Source organism: Trachypithecus francoisi, unplaced genomic scaffold, assembly GCF_009764315.1.
Source record: "Trachypithecus francoisi isolate TF-2019V2 unplaced genomic scaffold, Tfra_2.0 Lachesis_group12, whole genome shotgun sequence".
In the NCBI taxonomy this organism is placed as follows: Eukaryota; Metazoa; Chordata; class Mammalia; order Primates; family Cercopithecidae; genus Trachypithecus; species Trachypithecus francoisi.
The window spans coordinates 121,528,114-121,544,784 of record NW_022681457.1 but is presented as its reverse complement, the minus strand read 5'-3'; the positions used below and the strand labels follow the sequence as shown (position 1 = coordinate 121,544,784).

The 16,671-nt window shown below is 61.1% G+C and overlaps 1 protein-coding gene across 3 annotated transcripts; it reads right to left on the bottom strand.

Annotated features, from left to right (window-relative positions):
- Nucleotides 1-792: 792 nt before the first annotated feature.
- Nucleotides 793-16,534, bottom strand: SDF4 (stromal cell derived factor 4). 3 transcript variants are annotated; one of them, XM_033228795.1, is made up of 7 exons: nucleotides 16,397-16,534; nucleotides 12,796-13,265; nucleotides 8,335-8,471; nucleotides 7,747-7,860; nucleotides 2,714-2,872; nucleotides 2,403-2,578; nucleotides 793-1,608 (listed from the first exon to the last, which is right to left on the bottom strand). In XM_033228795.1, exons 2-7 carry the CDS (start codon nucleotides 13,119-13,121, stop codon nucleotides 1,432-1,434), a joined length of 1,089 nt encoding a protein of 362 aa, XP_033084686.1. In that variant the 5' UTR covers nucleotides 13,122-13,265; nucleotides 16,397-16,534; the 3' UTR covers nucleotides 793-1,431. The 3 variants fall into 3 exon arrangements, with proteins under 3 accessions (XP_033084686.1, XP_033084684.1, XP_033084685.1); XM_033228793.1 differs by having other exon boundaries at nucleotides 2,403-2,872; XM_033228794.1 differs by lacking the exon at nucleotides 16,397-16,534 and adding an exon at nucleotides 15,803-15,944 and having other exon boundaries at nucleotides 2,403-2,872.
- Nucleotides 16,535-16,671: the final 137 nt, after the last annotated feature.

The window sequence follows — 16,671 nt, the reverse complement described above, 5'->3', positions numbered from 1 at the left end:
AGCTGTCCCCCCGCCCTCATGTCCAGTCCAGCATGACCTCAGCTCACACCTCCCACTTCTGGGTGGGTGCACGGCCCTCAGCTGCTGTGGCTGTGATGGTCCCTGGCTCTGGCCTGGGGCCGTGGATGGGGAAGGGCAAAGTCCAGGCCACCGAAGGTTGGCTCCAGGGCATTACAGCCCCTTCCAGCAGGGCATGGGACCTTCCTCCCAACACCTGCCTGGCCATGGTGCTGTGAATCCTGTTTGCCTGGGAACCAGCCCAGGTGCCAACCTGCCCTCTCAGCCCCGTAGGGTCCCCTGGGCAGGTGGGCTCCGGGCAGAGGCCAGTCACAGGGGCACTGTAGGGCAGACTGAGGAGGGGGCACTCCTGGCTTCCCTGAGCTCCCGCCGGGAAAGCCAGGAAAGAACCTGGGCCCCCACACGCCACAGGGCAGGACCCCCACCAGCCGTCCTCACACCCCCCATTCTCTGCCCCTCCCGGGGCTGGGCCCGCTCCTCTGCACCTGAAGGCCTTGCCATTCTCCACCCAAAACTCCCCTAGGTGGCTCTGGCTCCTGCCTTAAATGTCCAAACCCCAAACTCAATGGACACTTCTGCTGCCCCCAGGACCCCTGCTCACACACACAGCGCTGCCCTCTGTCCTCCCAGAGCCCCTGCCATTCCTGCCGGCCAGGATCACCTCCAACGGGTCACGACCTCCGCCTGACCCAGCACCAGCCTCCAGCGCTCCAGTGGAAACTCTGACCACAAATGTGCCACGCTGGTGTTGTGCTTTGTTTCACACCCAAAGAATGAAGCTGACCAAAAAAGGCAACTATGTTTACAGTAAATTAATGTGATTCTTGTCACAACAAGTATTCGCATTTTCTCGGTGGCAGCTGTGGGACCTGGGTGGCTCCAACCTGCCAGGCCGGGAAGGACCAGGAGCCCTCCCCTGAACTTCCTGGCTACTCATTTCCAGCGAAGTTTAATCTATTTTTAATCATCGTTCCGTTTTCAAGGAAATGGAGAAGCTGTTATTTCCCACGGAGCGGTGGCCCTGGGAGGGGCCGGGCCCAGGGGTTCCGGCCGCGATGCGGTCAGCGCCTTCGGCAGAGTGACTGAAGCGAGATTTCGTTCTCAGAAGTGAGATGCAGCGATTTCGAGGGACCAGGGAGGAGGAGGCGATGCGGCGCCGCAGCCCAGCCCCGCAGCCCGGCCGCATCACAGCAGAAGCCTCACCGGGGTGCGCGCTGCGGAGGGGACGCCTCACTGAGCCTCGCGGGGGTGCGCGCTGTGGGGGGACTCGTCGCTGATCAACTGGGGCGGCCACGGTCGGCCGGTGGTGGGTGGCAGGGAGGGGCTGGGGTCCGGGACAGCCACGGAGCCTGGAGTCACCCGCGGGGCCGCTCTGGTGGTGCGTGGGGGGCGGCGCGGGGCGCGGCTGGGCGCTCAGAACTCCTCGTGCACGCTGCGCGCGTAGTCCACCAGCTTGCTGCCCGTGAAGAACTCGCTGTACTTGAGCACCTCCTCGGGCTCCAGGTGGTGGTTCTGGTTCTCGTCGGCGACCGCGATCATCTGCTTGGCCTCGTTCAGGGCGTTGTACTCGTTCATGGGATCCATGTAGCTCTGCGGGCGAGCAGGGCACAGGTCAGCGTCCGCCTTTCCCCCTCCCAGTGCCAGCCGCCGGAGAGGCCCCCCGGGCTCCGCTCAGGGGAGGAACAGCTGGGCCCGAGCTCCGCGGTCATCCACACGAAGTGGCTATTTAAGGTGCCTGCTGGCTGCAGCGGGACTGTGGGCATGTTCTGGAAGGTTCCCGAAGGGAGGCAGCACAAATGAGAAGAGCACAGGGCAGGGAGAAGCCGGGGCCCTGGAAGGCCTGCCCGTGGCCGGCAGGGGTCACGGGGCACAGGGGCTACACCGGCCTGGACCCCAGTTCTGAAGGATCCCTAACCTGGGCCTGGCTCACTGGCTGTCACCAGGGATCACAGGATTCTACATAAAAACAAGATGACTCATTCAGCAGTGGGAGACAAACAAGCCTACACATGATACCAGTGAAAACGCTTCAAAGGAAGGTGGTAAATTCCAGCCATGTGGCACAGCCCGCCCCGCCCACTGCACCTGCCTCCAAGCTGGGCCCAGCAGGACCTTCCCCTTGTGGTCCCGTTAAAAAGGGGCCGTGAGAACCTGAGGATGGAGCCCGGCCAGGCTCGCCTGTCTCTGATCCATTCGAACCTAAACGCCAACCATGGCCATGTGGTCTGGTGGACGCCGCTGAGCAAATGCCCCAGTGACCCGCCCGGGGGGAGTCTCAGGCTGGACACCAGCATGGCCTCCTGTCTCAGACCCAGATCCGCCGGCCCCTCGGCGCACAGTGCCTCGCAGAGCTGGCTCTGGGACGCGGCTGCGCCAGGGCTCACCTCCAGCTCCTCTGCGGTCACAATGCCGTCGTGGTTGGAGTCAATGAGCTCCTCAAACTCCTTTTTTCTGTCTCTCACCCAGTTGTCGTCAATGTCCTGGCCCTGCTGGTTCTCCACGGTACCCACGGGCAGGGAGACGAACTCAGGCAGAGAGAGCTGCTTGTCACCGTCCTGGTCTGCGAGACGGGAATGGATCAGCCCACACCCAGGCTGGGGCTCCCGCAGGACCTGACCCGACTTCCCGGCGATGCCCGGCCCCTGCCGTTGGTCCCCGGGCCCTGGCGCGCCAGCCAGGCTGGACCCAGCCTCACCCAGGTCCCGGACGATCTCCTTCACCATGAACCTGAGCATCCCCCGGCTGTGCTCAGGGTGGAGGAACGACAGGAACTCCTCCTCCGTCAGCAGCAGGTCCGCGGGGGGGCTGTCCGCCTGGTACCAGCGGTCCTTCAGGTTCTCCAGGACTTCCTGTGCTGAGAGGGGCGCAGCCTGTGGGCATCGAGGCAGACAGACGCCAGCACGCAAATCCGGAAAGCTCCCAGAGGTGCTGCCTGAACTTGAGGGACATAGCCACCCACGAGACCGGGGCCCCACCCTCCAGGATTCACAGGTCCCCCGGACATGGCCCAGACCCCCAAGACACAGCCTGGACCCCCCCGCCAAGACATAACCCAGAGCCCCCCACAGGCCTGATCGCCAAAGACATAGCTTGGATCCCCCCAAGATATAACCCAGGCCCCCCCAAACACAGCCCAGACACCCCAAGACAGCCTGGACCCCCCACACAGCCCAGACACCCCAAGACAGCCTGGACCCCCCACACAGCCCAGACACCCCAAGACAGCCTGGACCCCCCACACAGCCCAGATACAAGACAGCCTGGACCCCCTACCCAGGACCCCCCAATACATGGATGGCCATGACTCCCCACGGGCACAGTCCAGACTCCCAAGACAGAATCTGGAGCCCCCACACAGCCCAGACACCCCAAGACAGCCTGGACTCCCCACCCCATACCCCCCAATACATGGATGGCCCTGACTCCCCACGGACACAGCCCAGACCCCCAAGTCAGAATCTGGACCCCCCACACAGCCTGGACCCCCAAGACATGGCCTGGACCCCCCACACAGCCCAGACACCCCAAGACATGATCCAGAACCTCCCCATGGCCCAGATCCCCCAGGACATAGCTCAGACCCCTTCATGCCCGGGACCCCTCAGGATGGGCCTGGGCCCTCCCCACACACACCCGCATCTGCCCCTCCAGAGGAGCAAATCACCCGCACGCAGGCGCCACCCTGGCGCTGCAGGGCGAAGGACTCACTGCCCTTTCCGTTTCCTTCATGCGTGACGTCACAGGGAGGAAAACACAGTTTCTAGAAATGACTGAGACGAGGGCTGAGCAGAGCCTCCCGGCTGGGACACGGTGCTGCCTCTGGGTGTGTGGCCCCCGCGCTCCCTCTGTGCCCTCCCAGCCCTGACGACCCCCTCACCCCGAGGTCCCCACGCATCCCAAGGGCCCCATGCCACCCTCAGCCGGGTGTCTCGGTCTCCAGGGCAGAAACACAACCTCCTGCCCCATCTTTTTTTTGTTTGTTTGTTTTGTTTTGTTTTGTTTTTTTGAGACGGAGTCTCGCTCTGTCGCCCAGGCTGGAGTGCAGTGGCCGGATCTCGGCTCACTGCAAGCTCCGCCTCCCGGGTTCCCGCCATTCTCCTGCCTCAGCCTCCCGAGTAGCTGGGACTACAGGCGCCCGCCACCTCGCCCGGCTAGTTTTTTGTATTTTTTTAGTAGAGACGGGGTTTCACTGTGTTAGCCAGGATGGTCTCGATCTCCTGACCTCGTGATCCGCCCGTCTCGGCCTCCCAAAGTGCTGGGATTACAGGCTTGAGCCACCGCGCCCGGCCTCCTGCCCCATCTTGGGGCTCGCTGTGGTCAGTGGCCAAGTCCAGTGTTGAGGCTCAGCCCCTGCAAGTGAGGCCCAACTCTGCCCTGGCCGCAGCCCCTGCCACAAACCCAGCAGCCTCTGGGTCACAGTCACTGCAGGAGGATGAGGCCCAGTTGCCATCTCCTCTTATCCCTTTCTGAACAACCTCCTCCTACACGACCAGTTCACTTAAAGGAAGACGGGAGTGACGGGGCTGCGGGTCCTGGGGCACCCCTCCCTGTCTGCTCCACCGCAGCTCCTGGGAGGGATGGACGGGGCCGAACTGAGACTCACTCAGGACAGGCACAGATGCCCCAGACAGGCCGGCTGAGAGCTGCCTTCTACAGCAGAGGATTCTCACAGCCGCCGCCCAGCCCCAACCTCAGACCCAGAGAGATGTAGCAATGGAGGCGGGGGACAGGGGCGATGCCCACCTGCCATGCCTTCACCGCAGTCCCCAGAATCAGGTCTGCAGCGCGAGGACAGCAGCCCCAGGACTCATGCCATGGCCCTCACAGGAGCCATGCAGGGAGGGGTCGGAGGTCACAGGAGCAACGCCTGCCAGTGCTTCCCAGGCCCTCCCTCCAGGACCCGGCAGCTGCTCTTCCCGAGCCAGAAACCAAATACCCGAAGGGGTGGGGGGGTCCTAGGCACCCTGAGGTCGGGGGGGCCAAGACGGATCAGACACGGTTGGGCAGGGAACGGCACCTCAGCACGCACGGGGACCTCCAGAACGCAGAGTGAATTCTAAATACACCTCTGCTGAGCCCCAAAGGCAGACGAAGGCTTCACAGGGATGTCACAGAGCTCTAGGTCCAGGTGGGACATGTTCTGGGCAGAAAATGGCACCAAGGACAGACAGACACAATCGGAGTTGGGGGGCGGGCAAACACAAGGGCCTCCCACCCCAGCACATCGCCAACAGGCTGGACTTGCTGCGCCAAAGCTCACCAACGGGACGAGGGTTAAAGGCGCCGGCAGGACAGCAGGGAATGCGGGACCGGAGTGGAGGCACAAACCGTGTGCGGTGAGGAAAATGTAAACCACTCTTTCGGAAAGGAAATAACATCCAATTTGGTCGGGTACTGGGATTTGTGCCTATAATCCCAGCACGCTGAGAGGCCGAGGCAGGAGTTCGAGACCAGCCTGGGCAATGCAGGGAGATCCTCTTATTTTTAGTTTACTTTTTTTTTTGAGACGGAGTCTCGCTCTGTCGCTCAGGCTGGAGTGCAGTGGCGCGATCTCGGCTCACGGCAAGCTCCGCCTCCCGGGTTCACGCCATCCTCCTGCCTCAGCCTCCTGAGTAGCTGGGACTACAGGCGCTCGCCACCTCGCCTGGCTAATTTTTTGTATTTTTTAGTAGAGACGGGGTTTCACCGTGTTAGCCAGGATGGTCTCGATCTCCTGACCTCGTGATCTGCCCGCCTCGACCTCCCAAAGTGCTGGGATTACAGGCGTGAGCCACTGCGCCCGGCCTTTTTTAGTTTTTTTAACGTCCAATTGGTAAAATTTAGAAAGGACACGACCAAACTCCAGCTGAGAGTTACATGAACTGGGAGAAGGACAGGCAGAGCCAACAGGCTCAAAAGTCTCCACATCATTCTAGAAGGTCAAGGCCAGGCACACGAGCTCATGCCTGCAACCCCAGGACGGGGGGAGGCCGAGGCGGGTGGGTCACTTGAACCCTCTCAAACCCCGAGTTTGACACCTGCCTAAGGCAACATGAGGAGACCTTGTGTCTACAAAATATATATTTTTGAATCAGTGGGGCATGGTGGCGTGCACTGGTGGTCCCAGTTACTCAGGAGGCCGCCCGCCATGGGGGCCGGTCACATGATATGGGCCGTTCCTGGCAGGAACGTATCTTACACCTTTACTTTTTTTATTCTCCAAGGAGGACAGATTGAGCCCAGGATGTGGAGGCTGCAGAAAGCCGAGATTGCACCACTGCACTCCAGCCTGGGCAACAGTGAGACCCTCACTCTCAAACAATAAAAAATTAAAAATTAAAAAAAGAGAGGTTAAGACCAGGCACAGTGGCTCACGCCGATCCCTCTGGGAGGCTGCGGTGGGCGGATCACTTGAGTCCAGGAGTTTCAGGCCAACCTGGCCAACAGAGCAAAATCCGTCCATACAAAAAATACAAAAATCAGCCCGGCATGGTGATGGTGACTGAGGTCCCAGCCCCTGGGAGGCTGAGGTGGGAGGATCGCCTTGAGCCCGGGAAGGTACGGCTACAGGGAGCCGAGACTGCACCACTGCACTGCAGGGTAGGCAGCAGAGTGAGACCATCTCAAGAAAAAAGAAATGAGGTGGTTTGCCTTCAGACTCTGGTGAGGAAATGTGTGCTACTGATAGGTTGAGCAGGCACAAAAAATAAAGGTGTAAGATACGCCCAGCCTGCCAGGAGCAGCCCCGTATCACGTGACCAGCCCCGCAGGCAGCAGAGATGCCACCCCAGGAAGCCTAGATGCGATGGAACAGGTGTTGCCGCACATTCTCCACAAAGCCCAAACCAGACAACAGGCACAACCAGGAAGGGCACGCAGAGTCCCAGGGTGGCAGCCGCAGAACCGCTCAGCTGTGCCTCACGACTGAGCCAGCAGGGGCTTCTGCCCGGACAGCGCTCCCAGACCTGCCCCTGTGCAGGGTGGCCTGGCTCTCCCCTCGCCTGGCCTTAGCCCGGGGTGCCGGGCCCCACCTGGCCCCACCCTCTTCACACAGAGGCACCAGCTCAGACCCGCCGAGGGCTGAGGTTGCCCTGCCGGCCAACGGCCACACCCCAGACCCAAGGAAGAGCCTCCCCCTGGGACCGGACCACTCTGGTGACTACCTGATGGCCACAGAGATGTCTCCAGCAGACCCAAACCACAGGGCCAAGCCCTCAGGCACAGGCCATGCCCGCTCCCTAGGAAACTCTGCCTCAGGTGGCCTTCGGAGTATGGGGCAGGCCCCACCCCAGACGCACAGCCTCAGATTCTCTGCAGGACCTAACTGAACAACGGCCGTGAAGGTGCCGTGACCAGCAGAGTTGAGAGCCGCCCGGGCACAGCTCACACGCTCCCCACCAAACCCCTGGGTGGCGCCTGGGTCGGAAATGGCCTCATCCACTTCCCTTCTGACAGCCACCACCACTCAGGTTGGGCCATACAGTTAGGATGAACACGTGTGCACGAGCACATACAATGGGCGTGAGGGCGACTCACCTGCATGTACTCACGAGCACACACGAACGGCCACCCGGATGTACTCACAAGCACACCCACACATGCACGGCGCACTCGCACACACGACCCGCGCATGCACGGCGCACTCGCACACACGACCCGCGCATGCACGGCGCACTCATACACACGACACACACACACGCATGCATGGGAGGCCTGAGGCCTGCGGCAGGAGCCTGGCTGAGCACTCACTTTCCTCGTCCACTTTGAGCTCCTCGTTGAGCCTGATGGCGTCGGCAACCTCCTTCTCGCTATGGCCTTTACTCGCCAAAAACTTCACCTTATACTCGTCCCATGACACGTGGCCTGGAAGAGCAGGTCACACCTGTCAGGATGTCTGACACTGAGCCGAACCTCTTTTTCCATTAAGATGGGGTATTGCTCTGCTGCCCGGGCTGGAGGCGGCAGGATGCCAGTGTCTGGAGCCCCAAGGCCCCGGCCAGCACCCCGCACCCGCCTCCTCACCTGTGAGGCCAGATGGGAATGTCTATGCCTCGCGGCCACCGAGAGGCACAGACACCACCAGGTGAAGGCCCCAAAGTCCTAAGAGGCGACTTCCATGGGCCACGCCCAGTGCTTGGCACTCATGCCTTTGTCACCAATATTCTGGCATCACGAACCCAGCTTTCACGCGCCCCACCGCACCTCGGGGTCTCCGGCTGATGCTTCCCCGCCGCCCATCCCTCAGAACTGGCCTGTCTGCCCTCCAGGCAACAGGCAAGGCCCATGGCCCTGCCCGCCCCACCCACCGCCCCACCCATGCCGGCCCGGCCACAGTACCGTCCCCATCGGGGTCCACGGCACGGAAGTGTGTCTTGCTCTCCTCCATGGCCTCCTGGAAGTGCTCAGCCGTCTTCTCCATGATCCAGCGCTGCATCTCCTTGGCACTGATCTTCCGGTCAGTGTTCACGTCCACCCTGCAGGACAGCAGATGGGCAGGTGGCCATCAGACTGGGCCCCCAGGACCCTGAACAGCCAGATGGACGCCGCCAGCCCAGTAACCCATGGCAGTGTGAACCTGCCACCAATGGTGACAGGCTCCACCAGACGACGCAAGAAACATCTGGGACGTGGGGGCCGGGGGGGACATGTCAGAGACACTGGGGAAGGTGGATGCCACGGTCCCCTGCCCAGGGGGATGCATGGACCCTCCCACTCCATCACACAGAATCACCACCAGACCCCGCTCTCCAACCACAGCTTCCAAAAGTCACACTCTTCACGTTTAATTTTTTGAGACGGAGTCGCACTCTGTCACCCAGGCTGGAGTGCAATGGCGCAATCTCGGCTCACTGCAAGTTCCACCTCCCGGGTTCAAGTGATTCTCCTGCCTCAGCCTCCCAAGTAGCTGGGATTACAGGGGCCCGCCACCACGCCCGGCTAATTTTTGTATTTTTAGTAGAAATAGGGTTTCATCATGCTGGCCAGGCTGGTCTCAAACTCCTGACCTCAAATGATCCGCCCACCTCAGCCTCCCCACGTGCTAGGATTCCAGGTGTGGCCACCAGGCCTGGCCCATGCTTTATTTTAGATGCTTCACGTGTGGCTACAGAAAAACCTTCATACAGGCCGGACACAGTGGCCACACCTATAATCCCAGCCCACTGGGAGGCTGAGACGGATGGATCACTTGAGCCCAGGAGTTCAAGACCAGCCTGGGCAACATAGGGAGACCCCCACCTCTACAAAAAACAATTACAAAAATCTGACAGGTGCAATGGCATGCATCTGTGGTCTCAGCTACTCAAGAGGCTGGGACGGGAGGACTGCCTGAACCTGGGGCATGGAGGTTGCGACGAACTGTGATAACACCACTGCACTCCAGCCTGGGCGGCGCAGCAAGACCCTGACTCGAAACAAGACAAAACAAAACCCTTCATATAAACGTCAAGTGACAAGACTGAGGAAAAAGAGCGTGTGGGGACTTAACATTGTGTCCAAAGACTTGGGGGACAGGGACACAGATTGAGGACACAGGGCCAGCACAGGCCAGGTCAGGAGGCCACAAGCCCCAGGACAAGTCACTTCCATCCCAGCTTCACAGAGCTCGGCTTTACCATCATGTCCTCGTGGAAGCCACAAGCACCTGCCCCTGCTGAGGCTGCACGTGTCCTGAGCTCACCTGTTGGAAACCTAACCCCCAGGTCAACAGTGCTGGGAGGCAGGGCTTCCAGAGGTGCAAGGTCTCGAGACCCTGGCTGGTGCATTTGCTGGAAGTGTCCTTGAGAGTAGGGTGCCCTGGTCCCTTCCCTCTATGCTCCACTCGGGGGCAGCCACAGCCACATTACCAGGTGACAAGCAGGCCCTCATCAGGTGGGTGTGGCCTCTGGGACCTGGGCCAGGCCAGCTTCCATGGTGCACACACCGCAGGCACGACTCAGAGGCACTGGGCAGACATCCCCACAGGAGGCGGCCAGGCCACCGCTCACATGCGCCCCTCCCTCAGCAGCCGCAGCAGCCCAGAGATGGATGGGCCTGGGAGGCACCCTCGGCTCCACAGTCCCCACAGCACACCGGCCGGGGAGGGTGCCGCCTGGATGGCCGTGTGGCAGGTGGGGCACCTGGGGAGCCTTGCGTGGACAGCAGCATCCACGACTGCTCCGGCCACGCTCCACACACACCACAGATATGGGCCACACGCTCCACACGTGCCACAGACACAGGCCACATGCTCCACACAGAGCACATGCACGACAGACACGGGTCACACATGCCACACGTTCCACACACATCACAGACACGGGCCACATGCTCCACACGTGCCAGACACGGGCCACACGTTCTACATGCTCCACACACGCCACAGACACCACATGCTCCACATGCACCCCAGACATGGGTGCACACGAGCAGAACAAAAAGGTGGAAAGAACCACGTGGCGCAGGATTCCAGTCAAGATGTCAGCGAGGAGTCGCTCATCCAAACTCAGGTGCCTGAAGACATGGCTGCAGGGCGGTGCATGTACATGGACTGGCATGCACACATGCAGGTACACAGGCCAGTACCCATGTGTACACAGCACACACACATGAACAGGGTTGGCAGCACACAGACGTGACTGGGCTGGTGCACACGCATGTTATCAAGCTCTGACTCCTGAGAGGACAAGGGCAAGATGCCCAGTGCCCAGACCCTGGCTTCCAGCTCCAGCCACAGGAGCCAGGGCTCCCTGGAAAGGCGGCAGCTATTGCACTGGGACAGGCAGCATAGAGGCAAGCCTAGAGCACCTCACAGTGCCAGGAAGCGGGAAGGAAAGCCTGGAGCATCTCATGGTGCTGGGAAGCGGGAAGGAAAGTGAAGCTCAAAAGCCCCTAGGACAGGGCACCTCCCCTCTGGGGGTTATTTCCAAAAACCCTCAACGCCGTAGAGTCAGGAGGAAACACATCCCCCGAGGGACATTCTAAAACCTCCTGCTCAGTCCTCCTCCGAACTATTACGTCCACAAAAACACAGGAGTCTGAGATGCCCTCCCAGCCCAGAGGAGGCAGAGGAGACAGGACAGCTGAGTGAACATAGGTCCTGGAGGGACAGGGCCCTGCGCAGAAGGAGGGCGAGAAGGGACCCGCATGCTGGGGAGGGAAGCCTGAACACCCACGGTGGCCACTGTCACCGCTCGGCGCTGGTGTCGGGGACACCCGGAGACCTGCTGCTACGTCCCACCCTCCACGCCCGCCTCCTCCTCAAACGAGACGGCTCGGGGTTTCGTTACAGGCACAAAAAAGAAAGCCCGGTCCAGCCGGAGATGCACCAAGCAGACGCCTCAACTCCCCTCGCCCAGGCATGCAGCCCACCCCCAGCACTGGCCGAGCAGGGACGGGGACCCTCCCCCTGTGACACCGTGAGCCAGGCCTTCGTGAGCTCAGGGGTAGTGAACCTGACAGGCCCCAGGGAGCACCAGCAACCTCTTCATGGTTGGTCAGGTCACCACCAAGGGAACTCAGGCTGCGAAAGGATCCCTGAACCACGCCATCTGGGGAGAGGTGCAAAGGGGCGCCAGGTGTGGCACCTCCAGCTGGCACCGTGCCTCCGTCCCACCAGCTCACCTGTGCTCCACCCAAAAACCCAGATCCTCAGGGCCCTCCTGCCTGGCCCTCAGCCCAGGGCCCTGGCACAGCCAGGCCAGTCCTCACACCTTCCCTACCTGCACCTGCACCCCTGGGCCCCAGCCCTGTCCGACCCCCTTGCTCACCAGCTCTGCCACCTGCCCCTCTGCACTGGCCCTGGAGCACCAGGCCCTGTGGGAAGGTGAGCCTGTGGCCAGGCCCTGTGGCAGGGGCTGCCTCCGTATGTCCGGGTCCCACAGGTCCCAGGAGGCCCAGGGTGTTCTCTCACCTGCACCTGGCTCCCTGCCCAGCACCCCAGCTGGCCTGGAGGACTCACAGGCACGTCCTGACCCTGCTCTGCCTCCAGGAGTGAGGCCAGCGCTGAGTGCACATGGGCTCCAGAACCACACCGCAGGGCACCCCAGCTGTGCCACAAGGAGTAAGGCTCTCGTGCAGGACCTGGCTCCTTGTGGGTGAGTGGTCAGGTTGACTCATCTTAGATCCCTTACACAAAGCTCCCGAGACTCGAGGATGGGGTCAGGGGAGAAAGCTCGGCACTAGGCACAGAGGCAGCGAGAGCGCCTCGGGGACTCGGCAGGGCGGAGGCAGTGATCGCCAAGGATGGGCCACTGACAGCACAGCTCAGCTCTTGAACAGGCCAGCAAAACAAGCCAACCCCACACACCCCCAGCCCGCATGTGACACACTGCCCAGTGTGACAGGGACTCCAGACACACAGGGTAGAGAGCGTGTCAGGAGGACCCCAGAGCACCCTGTACCAGCTCTCCAGCTGCCTGTGGCTGCCCCTCACTCCTCAGCCAGGCCTCGTCCAACTGGTGCTGCAGCCTGCAGAGGCTGCCCGTGGCCAGCATCTGCCCCTCAGCATGGAGGACACTGACCACCGCAGTGCCGGGTGGGCTCCTCCTCCAGGCTGTCCTAGGGACAGCCACGCAGCCCACTCTGGCCCTCTGAGCCCTCACCGGACCCAGGGCCTTCAAGAAGCCGCTCCAGGTTGCCAGCACAGGCCTCAGTGCAAACACAGCAGGCTGGAAGTGGCGCTGATCACCGGCACGCCTTCGCAGCCCGGCAGGTCCTGCCTGACGCAGGATGTGGCGCCCCCCGCTGCGCAAAGCCAGGACAGGAACACACGGGCGAGAGCATGCAGCGGCCCCCAGCCTGGGCACACGCGACACCTACTTGGAGAAGATGACCATCAGCTTCCTCCGGCTCCGCCGCGGCTCCACGTCCTCATCAAAGCCCCCCAGGTCCTTGCCTAGGAAGACCTCCTGGTGGAAGCCCCGATTGAGGTGCCCGTCCATCTCCAGCTTCACCCCGTTCAGGTGGTCCGGGGGCAGGATCTCGTTTTCCTCCCGGTTGGCCGCTCTCTCTCGAGTGGACGAGTGGTTGGCAGGCCGTGCTGACGCATCCATCAGAAGTATCGCCCCCAGGAGCCAGAGGCAGCGTGGAGCCAGGGCGATGAGGGGACCCCACCTGGACGCCATCGCCACCCAGGACCAGACCATGGGGTGGGCTGCAGGGTGTGGGCCAGGTGCTGGGAGGGGCAGGGGCAGAGGAGGAAGTGAGGTCCTGGCTCCAATCCAAGCCCCAGGCACCACAGAGGGCTGTGTCCCCAGGACAGCTACAGGCTGGGACAAGCAGCTCACGGTCTGCAGAGAGACACAGACACGTCATTAGTGAGACTAGCAAAGACTTCCCCAAGCACGTCTATCCTGCAACATGAAACACATCCTCAATTCACAGGGTCCAGACCACACGTGGCACCGTTTTCTCCAGACCACATGTGGCATGGTTTTCCCCAGACCACATGTGGTGTTTTTTCCTTTATGTTTAGAAACAGGGTCTTGCTCTGTCGCCCAGGCTGGAGTGCAGTGGCGACCACGGCTCATCGCAACCACGAACTCCTGGGCTCAGGTGATGCTCTCGCCTCAGCCACCCGAGCAGCTGCAACCACAGGCGCGCACCACCATGCCCGGCTAATTTATTTTTATTTTCTTTTGCAGAGATGGGTCTTGCTGTACTGCCCAGGCTGGTCTCAAACTCCTGGCTTCAAGTGATCTTCTTGCCTCAGTCTCCCAAGGTGCTGGGATTACAGGCATGAGTCACTGTGCCTAGTCTTTTTTCCCTATTTTACAGATACTGAGTTTTCAGCCCTGTCTCTCCATCTTTCCAGCTCTCTCCTGAACCGTCAACACCTCCAGGGGCTAACCTGTCCCCGCCGCCCAACACCTACAGCACAGCCTTCCTGTGGGGCCCGGCTCTGTCTCTCCTGGCATCATGCCACTGACCCATGGGGTTACGGTCACTCTCCAGACCCTGACTTGAACATTCTTGAGATCTATGACCTTAGCTAAATCATGTGGCCTCCCAGGCCTCAGCTTCTCACTAAGAAACAGGAGGCTCCCCCCTGCCCCCCGGCTTTGCGAAGATAGTCAACCCTAAGGGCAGAGGGTGTCAGGGCCTGGTCCCCGCAAACACAGCCCCCATACACAGATGTGCACACACACATCCACACTCACGCATGCACATATTACACACACATGCCCTTGCCCACACTCGTAAGCGAACGCCAAGGCTGTGGAGCCCAGAAGCCTGTCTTGGCGTCCGAGGCATGGCCAGTCCTGGTGGGAAGCAGGGGCTCACAGGGCCTCATGCCTCATGTATCCCAAAGGAAACTCGGGGTCCTTCCCACCCACGAGCTTGCTACTTTCACAGTCTGCTCCTCCGGCAAACACCTGTGGGTCTTTCCGGGTGCCGCTGAGGCCCCCCAACCCGTGTTGCAGCTGTTCCCTGAACACACATGGACTGAGGCTCCTGTGGCCGTCTTACTCAGCTTCACTGTCCTGGCACCTGCCACTCTGCACACAGTAGGCGCTCAACGAATGCTACCTTGTGTAATATTAGACGGAGAAATGCTGCCTCCAGGCACCGAGAAACACCAGTGGGGCCACCGTGAAAGTGGCCCTGAAGTCAGTGCAGTCTCTGCCACAAACCAACAGGGAGGGGTACAAGCCTGGGGTCACCCAAGGAAGGAAACCCCAGGTGAGGGGCTCATGTCTGATTTTTTTTTTTTTTTTTTTTTGAGAGAGAGAGTCTCATTCTGTCGCCCAGGCTGGAGTGCAGTGGTGCAGTCTTGGCTCACTGCAACCTCCGCCTCCCAAGTTCAAGTGATTCTCCTGCCTCGGCCTCCCAGTTAGCTGGGATTACAGGCCCCGCCACCATGCTCCATTAATTTCTGTATTTTTAGCAGAGATAGGGTTTCACCATGTTGGCCAGGCTGGCCTCGAACTCCCGACCTCAAGTGATTCTCCTGCCTTGGCCTCCCAGTGTTGGGACTACAGATGTGAGCCACGCACCCGGCCTGATTTTCTGAACATGGCTGAGGGCTTTTCCCTTCCCTAGTGGTGGTATAATTCCGTTCCTGTTGTCCCAGCTCGCCTGACCAGGGGAGTGTCCTGGGTAAGAACCAAGATACCTCCTCCTGGTGCTGACTCCACTAACTACAGTCATAAAACACATTCTGTACAAAGCAAAGAGACTGTACTTTGTTCCTGAGAGGACAAAGCTAGTTCTTGATTCTACTTATCTTGATGAGTTACACGGTATACTTGAGGCAGGAGGACGGTGAGACCAGCCTGGGCAACGCAGTGAGACTGTGTCTCTTTAAAGCACAAAAACAAGGCCGGGCGCGGGTGTAATCCCAGCACTTTGGGAGGCTGAGGCGGGCGGATCACGAGGTCAGGAGATCGAGACCATCCTGGGTAACACGGTGAAACCCTGTCTCTACCAAAAAATACAAAAAATCAGCCGGGCGTGGTGGCGGGCGCCTGTAGTCCCAGCTACTGGGGAGGCTGAGGCAGGAGAATGGCGTCAACCCGGGGGGCGGAGCTTGCAGTGAGCCGAGATTGCGCCACTGCACTCCAGCCTGGTGGACAGAGCGAGACTCCGTCTCAAAAAAAAAAAAAACAAAAAAATAAGACCCTGTCTCGAAAAAGGGGGGAAAAAGTAACCCCAAAATAACTATAAATATCAGGAGCCCATCAAGTGGCGCTTCCTCCCCTGGCTTCAGAGTATCCATCACGGCGAGCGAGGCTCGCAGCACAGCGGGGCGGGCCTGTCCCACCGGAATAGGGTTTCCGCTTCGCCATCCCCCAGCAGCTCAGTTCCCAGCAAGGAGCCAACACACCCTTGCGAAGCGGACGTGGTGAAGAGCTCAGGCAGAGACGCTATGGCTCTGCCATCCCCGGGCTTCAGCTCGGGTGGAACGCGGCTATTGCCGGCGGTTAACACACACGGTTAGATTCCAAAAGCTCGACAGGGTTCATGACACCGCCTCTGAGCCAGACACCAAGGGCTCCACGCAGCCGACTTCACATCTCCAAATCCTACTAAGTGGGGATGAGGGTCCACGAGGTTCAGAAGCGGAAGCGGAGGCGCAGGGAAGAGCGACAGCTTGTCCAAGGTCGCCTCGCCGATAAACGCGAGTCCAGCCAGACTCCCTTGGCCTCCGTTTCGCGGTGGCACTCGTAGGTTTTGGCCAATAGAAGATCAGACGTGCCGGCGGCCGGAGAGGCCCGCGTCGCCGGCCCGTCCCTGCCCCGCGGAGTCCCGGAAGCCCCGGTGGCGGCGAAGTCTCGCCAGGGCTCGAGGCCGAGCGGACGGACGATGCCCCAGCCCAGGGCGGAAGACGGCGGCGGCCTCCAGACCCGCCCTCGCCGTCCGGCCGGCGTGGACACTTGGCCCAGAGGCCTGCAACGGCCGCCCCGGGCCCCTCACTCACCGGCCTGCCTCCCCGCGCCCGGGATCCGAGGACCGGAGCGAAGCGCCCGTGACGCCGTCAACGGGCCCGGATCAGGCCGCTGCCATCTTTCTCGCGGGCGGAGGCGGTGCGAACGCGCGCGACCTCACTGAGGGGACGCCGGAGCCACCATCTCTCCTTCGGGCGGAAGCGGCCGCGGGGCCGCTCCGAGGTTGACCAATGAGAAGGGTGCCCGAGGCCACGTGACAGGCGCTCCTGGTGGGGCCGGCCTCCGCGCGCCCCCGAGCTCGGCGTCC